A 10,828-nucleotide genomic window follows, 5' to 3' on the forward strand; every position below is an offset into this window, starting at 1 on the left:
GGTCTACCTGAGACACGTATATGGATAATATCAATGTGATTGAACGCCAATGGACAATCACTAATACGATAAGCTCTACTCCACTCGCACACATCAGACATGTGCACATGCATTTGTTTCATGATCTAATTCAAGATGGCCGAGTGGTAGTCATTTTAAGGCCAAAAATTCATCAAAATCACACATTTTCACCATTCTCAAACCAGATTTCATTCAGACAGACGCACGTTAGATTTTTGGGTTGGGATCAAAATGACCTACTGGCAGACATTTTATTTCAAAGAATGCAGTTTCAGATTCATATATCCGACATGCTTGGACCGCTCAAGTTCAAACTTTACACATACATCAGAATTAATTCAGACATGTACACATGCTTTTTTTTAATATGATCAAGATGGCCAAACATGCAACCGCATCTCAGTTGTGCATGGACAGATTCTGTTCAAACTTAGTACACACCTTGAAAGTGATGGGACCTTGATGCACTCCATTTTATTTTTCAGATTGGGTTCAAAATGATTGACTAACAGACATTTTGTTTTAAAGAATTCAGTTCCAGATCCATGTATTTGACATGCCTGGACTGATCAAGTTCAAACTTCACACATACATCAGATGAGACAAACAACACATTTTTGTCACCATCAAATCCAAAATGGCTGAATGGTGGTCATCTTGTATAAATCACTGTCCTTGAATGAATCAATGCAGGTCCACAAAGCCTCATCTCAAACGTGCCTGCACCCATCAAATTTAAATTTTACACATACCGGTACTGTTTGATAAATCTATTGTTTATTATAAAGTGTATGGTACAGTAACATATTTTAATTTGCTACATGAATCTAAAAAAAGTAGATCATTCATAACGTTATCTTCTACCTGTTTGCTGAAGTGTTTAACATAAATAAGTATTTTATGCAGACATATATACATAATTGTCTTTGTTACGTGTCAACATTCAAATACAAATCAGCCGTAGGTTTCACAGGTCACTTCACCACATTACCAACAATGACAGTCACTTGTATAAGGTGCTTTGTGGGGAAAAAAATCCACTGTTCTCTTGAGATTTGGCCATCGAATCATCCCAAATTGACTATACATTACAGTTTGCCAAATATTATACAATATCACGGATACAGTGTCCCACATTTACCATCCGTCTCCAAATAACTGCTGTTTATATTTTGGAATGCATATTAAATATGAATTCAGCGTCATAACAAAGCAAGCGTTTATGGTGACATATGCTCATATCATCCAGGGAGGCGAGTCTGTTTCACCATCTGTTACTAAATCCATATCAACCTGCAAAGCAAATAACACAGTACAGATAAGGAACAGTCTGGATTTGGAAGTTAAATTTAACAGATATTGTTGCATTTATATCATTACATGATAATACTTCAGTACAGCAATATTTTCCAGGATTGAAAAACCTTTATTTAGGACATGTCAAATGATTGAACTAATGATTGTTCTAGCATTCTCCACGGAGGCCTACATTCACATATACTTTCAGAATTGCAAATAACAAAAACTGTTATGCTAATCATATGCAAATGAGATCAGTTGTCTAATTTAGTTAGTGAAGAACAATGCTCTGTACTGGAATACTTGTTGTTCAAAAATGTTTTTAGAATTAGTTAGATTGAAATAACGTGCACAAGGGTGACATTAGCAATTCATATAAATGGGTAAATAAATTGAAAGGGGAATGTATCTTCTATTGATATTATACATGTTTCTCAGGATTAATCTGATATTCGTTTGACCCAGCCAGTTCAAATCAGATAACGATCTTGAGACCCACACAGCTAACCAGTCAAAAGCTGTTTTCGTGTTTGGAACAATATGGCGCTGACAGTAATACTTACATCTTCTGGTGAGTCTTGATCATAATCATTAATTTCATCTCCGTCTAAATCATCAGCATCATCTTCTGAATCCTCTTCACTATCTTCCTCTTCTTCATCTTCATCATCGTCATCCTCGTCGTCATCCTCAAATGTCTGCAAACATTAAACATCCAAGTGTTTCCACAACATGAAAAGCATACTCAGGTTGGTACAATGTAACACTAACTGTCTAACTGTTATAGTGCAGAAGTTGAAAATAAAATATTACTTTTATTATGTACATTACCGGTAATAACTTACCTCAGAGGTTTTGCCTATTGGTATTAAATCACGGTTCATTTCTGATATACTTTGAAGCTTAAAACAAAGAAATGATACTGTTAGTGAATATTTAAGTTAATTCAACGTGTTCTCCAAGTGTAGGAATAACCTAGTGAAACCTTGGAAACCGTCAAACGCCTTATTTATTTTTTTACTCAATAATCGGCATGAAACTCATAGTCGCCATCTTTGTTCGTATGTGACCCATGTAAAATTGACTGGTCGTGACTACTATGACGCCATGTTGAAGACTGATGCTATTTATTCAAGACTTATCAATGACGTAATATAGATTAACAAATGAGCATCGGTACAAGCATGAATACATACATTACACCTTCCCTTCTGAGCTTGTTTTTTTTTCATTACAGTAGTAGTACATGTTTAGAAAAATGATTTCCATTCAGTTCTTAGTGCGTACTGTTCTCACATTAATGTCAACATAGTTATCAAATCGTTTCACAAAACATTATTAAGTAATGAAAACTATAAACACTATTTAGGTAACAACATACAAAACTGTTATCATATCCAAAATCTTTACGGCATCAAATATCGAACAACACAACTCAAATCAACTGGTATCATTTCTACAAATCTAGCTTACGAGGTGGTTTGCTGAGTCTACCCGATCTAGTGAAAACTTGTTTAGTTTCCGTTGTGTTAGTGGTAGGTTTCAACTCTGAATTATCATAGTTATCAGGCTGTTTTGTGTCATGTAAATTGTCATTCTTATTTGTGCTAAAAGAATTCTCAACATGAATATAAGGTTTGCTTTGATCACTCATATGATTGTCACTAGAGTTCATATCAATGCGCGTATTCTGATCACGTGGAGTAGTTGGTGTAGCTTCGCGGGTGTCGAATGCATGACGACGGTTACGTCTGAATAATTTGTCCTCAGGAGTTTCTATTATGTAACTGCGTGGTACATTTTGACATTTATTCTGGATTGTACCGTACTTCCATTCTCCCTTCAATGTACGGAATCTCACATTATGTCCTGGCTGGAATGCATGTTTAGTTGTACTTGCACGCATATCGTAATAATACTTCTGAGTCATCTGGCGTTGTCTGAGCTTTGCATGTGCATTTTCAACGACTTCTGGTTTGAGCAACTCTTCAGTGACAGGCAGTTTTGATGCTAGTCTACGACTTTGCAGTAGTTGTGCTGGCGATTTATTTACTGTGTCTACTGGTGTGTTTCGAAAGTTGAGTAGAGCAATATATGGATCATGCCCTGTTTCTTCACATTTCTTTATCATCTCTTTCACGGTCTGAACTGTGCGTTCTATTTGACCATTAGCTTGCGCGTAACCTGGACTTGAGGTTGTGTGACAAAATCCCCATTGTTTTGCAAAATCTGCATACTCGTGCGATGAGAATTGAGGACCGTTGTCAGTAACAACTTCTTTCGGTATTCCAAAACGTGCAAACATTGACTTTGTTGCAGAGATTACCGATTGACTACATGTATTAGGGAGCAAATACATGTCTGGAAACTTTGAATAATAATCAACAGATAACAAATAATTTCTTCCCTTGTATACGAATAAGTCAGATGCAACTTTGGCCCATGGAATGCTTGGAATGTCATGCGGTATCATTGGTTCAGCTGGTGGCAATTTGCGAGAACTCTGACATGTGGCACAACGCGACACCATATCTTCTATTTGGCTACTCATACCTGGCCAAAATATGATATCACGGGCTAATTGCTTTGATTTGACAATACCCATATGTGGCTCATGTATGCGTTTGAGCATTTCGGCTTTATGACTTTCTGGGATGACAATGCATCCGCCCTTGAGTATCAGACCATCCCTATATGTTAACTCATCTTGATACGTCACAAAAGGTTTTAACTGCGATGCTTGATATGTCACGTTCTTCGTGTCTGGCCATCCTTGAAGTATAGCATCCTTCACCAGTTGTAATGCTGGGTCTGCTGCGGTTGCATCTCGGAGTTCACCTAGTTTATGTGAACTGAACTGTACAAAGTTTACCTCTATTGTGTCATCAAACAAATCTGCAGTTGAATTGTCTCTAATAAAAGCACGAGACAACGTGTCTGCTAAGAACATCTCTTTCCCTGGACGATGTACGAGGCTAAGATCATAGCACTGAAGTCGCATTCTCATACGTTGCAATCTTGCGGATAGCTTGTGAATAGGCTTTGTCATAATAGCTAATAATGGCTTATGGTCGGTTTCTATCTGAACTTGTTTGCCATAGATGTAGTTGTGAAATTTAGCACAGCCAAAACAAATGGCAAGCAACTCTTTCTCAATGACGGCATACATGCGTTGAGTGTCATTGAGTGCTTTAGATCCAAACGCTATGGGGTGTCCATTCTGTAGTAAGGCTGCACCGAGACCATATTTGCTAGCGTCTGTCTGAATAGTAACAGGTTTGTTTACGTCATAGAACTTGAGGATTGGTGCTTGTGTAACGAGCGATTTAAGTTTGTCGAACGCATTGATTTGTTGGTCTTGCCAGTGCCATTCAACTTTGTCTTCAAGTAATTCTCGCAATGGCTGCGTTACCGTTGATAGATTTGGCACAAATTTCTGTAGGTAACTTATCATGGCTACGAATCTGCGTATGTCTTCCTTGCAAGTAGGAGTTGGCATGGTAACAATGGCTTTGATTCTCTCTGGGCTTGGCTTGAGACCTTCTGCTGATAGTATGTGTCCTACATATTCAACTTGGTTGAGACCGATCTTTGTTTTCTGCGGGTTTAGCTTGAGGCCAACTTCACGTGCACGCTTCAAAACATTCTCCAAATTCTGGTCATGATTGCGCTTATCACTGCCGTGAACACAAATATCGTCAACTACCATCTCTACGTCTTCTAGGTCACCAAATATATCTTGCATGACCTGGTTAAATATGTCACCACTTGTGTTGATGCCAAAAGGTAGCCTGGTGAACCTATAACGCCCCCACGGTGTGTTGAAAGTGCAAAGTTTGGAGCTTTGTTCATCGAGAGCGATTTGCCAATACCCTGATTGAGCATCAAGTTTCGAGAACAACTTTGCATTTGGCATTCTTGCGGCTATTTCTTCAATGGTTTTGGTTGGATGATGTGCTCGGCGAATTGCTTTGTTCAGCTTTGTAGGGTCCATGCAGATGCGAATTTGGTTGTTGGCTTTCCTGACTATGGTCATACTGTTCACCCAAGGAGTTGGTTCAGTTTCTGGCACTATCACACCTATCTCTTGCATGCGATCTAGCTCTGCTTTGACTTGATTGCGAATAGCGTAAGGGATACGGCGAGGTGGATCTGTACTGGGTTGTATAGACTCGTCTACATGAAGGTGATAGTTGTTTTTGATGCATCCAAGACCAGTGAATACATCTTTATACTCTAACTGAATATGCTCTGTTGTCAGATTACTTGTGACGGCATTTACACGGCGAATTAGATTAAGCCTTTGGCATGTATCACGGCCTAAAATCGGTTCTCGGCTGTCAACCACTTGGAATGTTACATTCTCGCCATTGATGTCAACTGTAGTTTCACCTATCGGGAAAATATGATGACCCGAGTACGAAACAAGCTTGCATTGCCTTGGTCTGAGTGGAGTTTGAATCCGCTTGTAATACTGTAGTGGCAAAATGTCAGCTTCACTGCCAGTGTCTAACTTGAACTTTATGTCTTGGTTACCAACTTTGAATATCTGAGTCCATGGCTTGCATTGGTCAATTTTGTCGATATTGACGCTTACTCTTGTGATCTCACCCATAAATAACTGATCACCTGCTATGTCATCATCACTGTCACTTTGATTTGATGTGTCAATGTCATTCACTTTGTGAGAGAACGATTTGCGTTTGTTGAATCTAGAGCGAGATTTGCAAACTGATCTAAAATGCCCTAATTTGTGACAGTATAAACACTCTTTCCCATATGCTAGACAATTGGCTCTATTTGCATGGAAAGGACCACCACAATTTCCACACTTCTTGCTGTCACGAGCGATTGATTTTTCATCATTATCTTGAAATCTGGTTTTGGCGGGACGCTGGGCGCGATGTCGGTAGAATCGGCCATTTTGTTTTACTGTGTGTACACTGGCTTCGGGCGTTTTCAACTGCGACGCGCTGATTTCACTCAAACGACAAATATTCACAGCTTTCTTGAGAGTTAGATCTTCAGTCTGGAGCAGTTTCTCACGCACACTCTCATCACGAATACCACAAACGATACGGTCACATAGTAATGAATTTTCCAACGTGTTGTATTCACAGTCTTTGACTTTCTGACGCAATTCAGTGAAAAATGTATCGAATGTTTCACCTGGGTTCTGTATGGTAGAATTAAATGCGTACCTTATGACAGTAATGTTGCGTTTGCCCTTGCAGTAATTCAGAAATTTGTCGCGGAGAGGTGCTATTTTGTCGATATCTTCATCGGTGAATGACCAAGTAGCGTGTACTTTCTGTGCGGCATATCCGGCGACATGAAGAAATACGTTGCACTGTACCTTCTCGTCTTTTGTCGTGACATCACTAGCAATTGCGTAGATGTCGTATGCTCTGAGCCAGTTCTTGTAGTTCTCGTGAATGTTGCCTTCTAGCTGGAGCGGTCCTGGAGCTTTCAATCCCGTGGTCATTGTTGCAAAATCCCGGTTCTGACACCATGTAAAATTGACTGGTCGTGACTACTATGACGCCATGTTGAAGACTGATGCTATTTATTCAAGACTTATCAATGACGTAATATAGATTAACAAATGAGCATCGGTACAAGCATGAATACATACATTACAACCCATATCTTGCACATGCATGGTGTAATGACCAATTGCATTACTTGTAAACTTTTCTTGATTACACGTGTATGTATTTGCTGTGTGCTTACATAAATGACAGAGGTGTTTATGGTTAAAATAAGTAACATTTTGATGATTCAGTATTCAACAAATGCAATTATTGATTTCTATGGAGATGCTTTTCTAATAGAACAAATACGAGTATGTAAATTTCACCCTCTAAAAAGCAACCGTTAGTAGATAGACTATCACAGCAATGGGCCGAGCTACTGTGGGACTAATAATAATAATAACTTTACACAACTAAATCAACAGAGGATTTAATAAGGTAAAATGACTGTGTGTGGGACATGATTCGGGTGACGTATAAAGTTCCAACGAACAACTCGGTAAACAGAAATGAATAAAGGTTTATGCAAATGTACAAGATTTGTTGAGTTTCTTACCCATGCCTGGTGAGCTTGTTCTTGCTCTGCTAACTCAATCTCGTCGTCACATGGTTTATCGACTCTGAACCACAACGGATCCGACAATCTCGGAAATAACGACGGAAATAAAGCGGCCATGATTGAAATTTACCGGTCAGCTGTAATTGTGTAGCTAGAGGGCGCACAAGCAAACGTGCGCCACCTAGCGACCGATTATAAAAGCTTCCCATATTTATGTGACTCCTAACTTTTCCAGTACGTTATACTTCGCTGGTCTAGTTGCCCTGCAAATTTCTCGGGGAGATTTAATTTGTACATAACAAAGACAATTATATAAGGAACAAGGTAACGCCTACAAAACGGCAATGGATGACTAACTTAACACTAAATTTAACGTGTCACCTGTTATCTTTGAATTTAAGGTAGAAGCCTACTCATCAATTAAAATACCCAGAATTTATTCATTTTGCAATAAACTGAACTCTAAGAAAATATAAGGATATTGGCCTAAAAAAAGTTGGGGGTCACCAGCCTTTTTTTTCGATAAATTGATGGTTGTATTTTAGTGGAAAGTCGCAATTTTTACACTATTATATCACTTTTACCACTGGTCCTATGGCAGAGATATTATGCAATATCTCAAAATCTAGCCTTGTGACATAGGCTGAAAAAATCGCATATTGTTAATGATGGGATACTTTTTGTTGTTCTGAATTATTTAAAAAATCTGGGTTTTAAAAAGTGTCAAAAAATGCAATTTTTCTTTAACACTGAGTTCTATGGAGTTGTTCTAAATTTAGGAACATGTCAACACGTCAAATGCTATTGAAGACTCATTGTAGGTCGACAACGTTTTTTGAAGTTCCCTTTTTAAGAGAATAATTTTTTTGATTGCTTGTCCATCACGGTCTATATTGTGGTTTGATATATCTTACAATGCAAGACACAACGCTGGGCTTTGCTTTATGTACATTTGTAAATGTCGATCATCAGCTGCCAACGGTGATTGGCTCAGGCACAGGTGTTGAAGGACTATCGGGGGGGGGGGATTCTTCTCCTCTGGGTTCTCCACACTTGTCAGGGGGGAATCTCGTCTCGTCTCTCTATTGCGTCCCCTTGAGGTACGGGATCGGGAAAGTCACTTACGCCTTACAGTCAAATAAGACACACACAACGAAATACGTTTCAACTCTCGTCTTAGTCGATCAGTCGAGTACTCTACAAGACACAGCGCCCTGGGGAAAAGTCCCCAAGACTATCGCAAGGCTGAACCAAGACTCTCCCAAGACTGTGCTTAGACTCGCACCAAGGCTCTCCAGGACTGGACTTGTCCTGGTCTACTCGCCAAGACCAACTAAAACTCTCTTTATTCATTTTCCAAACTCTAACCAATTACAAAGCAGTAAAAAGACTCTAGGGCGTAACCTTCAATCATAAAGCCAATCACACTAAGTACTGAACACGTCATATCTTTTGATTAATCGTTCACTACATTAATAACTACGGATATCAACTGTCAGAAATCGTAGTCAGAATAGCGACGGTTATCTCGTAATTAGTTCCAAATCCTGAGCCAAGTTCCGTCCAAAACTTCAAATAAGCCTAAACGATGACAGACATAACACAGCGATTCGCTAATAATCAGCTAATTAAGTCGGTCAACAGATACGTGTAAACAAATTCATGACAGGACTGTGGCTCAAGTAAATTGTCTACGTCCACAATGCGCGCGCCCTGACGTGACATAGCAACTGCGACCGCTCGCATATTCACAATAAGGCGCTTGCTGATTGGATAATGTTGAACTATGCCATTAACTATGATGTTACAATACCATTTTGATTTACTAGTATAAAAATGTTTATTTATAACGACCACAGCTATATGCCCTTCACTGTAACGTTGCATTTCCACTTTGAAAACATGTAGAACACCACTCTCAGAACAAGCTAAAACATAAAATATATTAAAAGTAGATACCATGCTCTCGAGTTCCTGTCCATATTAATTTGAGAGTACTAGTATTTAAGAATATTATACCTTAGACAAACATATCTATGATGTAACTAACAAACAACAACAACTATTGTTTGATAATCTAACTTCATTTAGAATGTTCGCTTAAATTCACATTCTACAGTTAATTTTTCGATACTCATCCACAATCTCAACATTTGATCGTGTATATATTGGTCAGTGGATTTGCAAAGTGGAAATGAATCTTTCTTTTTAAGATAAGTTCATTGTCCGCTGTACGACATCTTCTCCACCCATGGTTTGTTTATTCTCATCGGCCGTCGCCTCGCCATGTTCTTAGGGACATTTATATAGATTTATAATATAAGCTCATGAAATGTTTCCTAGACAGTTTTATACAGCTATGATCTGCCACGTTGAGCTTCTGTACCAATTTAAAAATTAGGACGATTAAGCCTGAACTCCAAGATTCAGGAAATGTGTTTGACTTGAATACAATATAGTTTGTGAAGAGGATTTAGTGAACCTATGCTGTCCATGTTTTGAGTATTTAGTTTGATATTAAATCTTCTCAGTGGTGCTGCTTTGTTATTTGTTCATAATTTCATAGTTTTTTTTCTATTTAACTTTTCGGGATTGATGTTCCGATTGTCAGGTAAATTGCCTTCCCTCTCCTTAAACTTGGAGTTGATTTCATTACTGTGATACTCATGCCGAGATGATTGATGTATTCTATAATGACATAATTTCTGCATTATTGCATGATGCAGAAAATTCTATTCCATGTGTTCATTATTCCAAAAAGAATATTGTACCAGTTTGAAACACATTAGTCAAGGATCTTCACGACAAAGCACGAACGGACTTCTGGATTTGGAAAGATAAGGGTTTTCCGAAATCTGGCCCTTTCTTTGAGATAATGTGTAGATATAAAGCACAGTTCAAGAGACTTGCTAATTGTAAGAAAAATTTCGTGCGAACGCTTGAGCAGAAAAGCTTAAAAATTACCCGAATGGCTACTGTAAAGCAATAACAAATCATAAAAGTAAAGCTCCAGCGCCCTCCTCGGTGGGTGGGTGTGCAGGGGACGTGAAGGTTGCTGAGATGTGGAAACAACACTATGAATCGATTCTGTATAAAACCGGTATTGACATTACACCTGTCATTCCAACTAATAAGTTTTGTGAAGACATTGTGGCTCATCAGAGTTAAAGATCTGAAACTGGATGTATCTCCCGGCATTGACGGTATCATTTCTGAACATTTTAGGTTTGCGCCCTCTAGAGTTTATGTAGTATTATCTCCTTGTTTTACTGCTATATTTGTTCATGGGATTATTCCTACACATCTTATGACCACTGTCCCAATACTAAAAGATTCGGGGCGTGGTATCTGTGATAAATCAAATTACCGTCCAGTTGCTGTGACAACAGTTGCATCTAAATTGTTAGAGAGAATA

General features: G+C 38.6%; 1 protein-coding gene across 1 annotated transcript; it reads right to left on the minus strand.

Moving 5' to 3' along the window:
• Positions 1-776: 776 nt before the first annotated feature.
• On the minus strand, positions 777-7,574 carry LOC102810060 (anaphase-promoting complex subunit 15-like). Its single transcript, XM_085498458.1, has 4 exons — positions 7,411-7,574; positions 2,166-2,222; positions 1,884-2,018; positions 777-1,314 (listed from the first exon to the last, which is right to left on the minus strand). Exons 1-4 carry the CDS (start codon positions 7,528-7,530, stop codon positions 1,258-1,260), a joined length of 369 nt encoding a protein of 122 aa, XP_085354584.1. The 5' UTR covers positions 7,531-7,574; the 3' UTR covers positions 777-1,257.
• Positions 7,575-10,828: the final 3,254 nt, after the last annotated feature.

The sequence above is a fragment of the Saccoglossus kowalevskii genome, chromosome 4, assembly GCF_978046115.1.
Source record: "Saccoglossus kowalevskii chromosome 4, keSacKowa6.1, whole genome shotgun sequence".
NCBI lineage: Eukaryota > Metazoa > Hemichordata > Enteropneusta > Harrimaniidae > Saccoglossus > Saccoglossus kowalevskii.

Bases quoted from the DNA above. Each gene is read 5' to 3' on its own strand.
- LOC102810060 (XM_085498458.1), bottom strand. From the start codon at position 7,530: ATGGCCGCTTTATTTCCGTCGTTATTTCCGAGATTGTCGGATCCGTTG. The intron at 2,223-7,410 runs GTAAGAAACTCA...CTTTGTTTTAAG, and splicing joins AACAAGCTCACCAGGCATGG to CTTCAAAGTATATCAGAAAT. The intron at 2,019-2,165 runs GTAAGTTATTAC...TAATGTTTGCAG, and splicing joins CAATAGGCAAAACCTCTGAG to ACATTTGAGGATGACGACGA.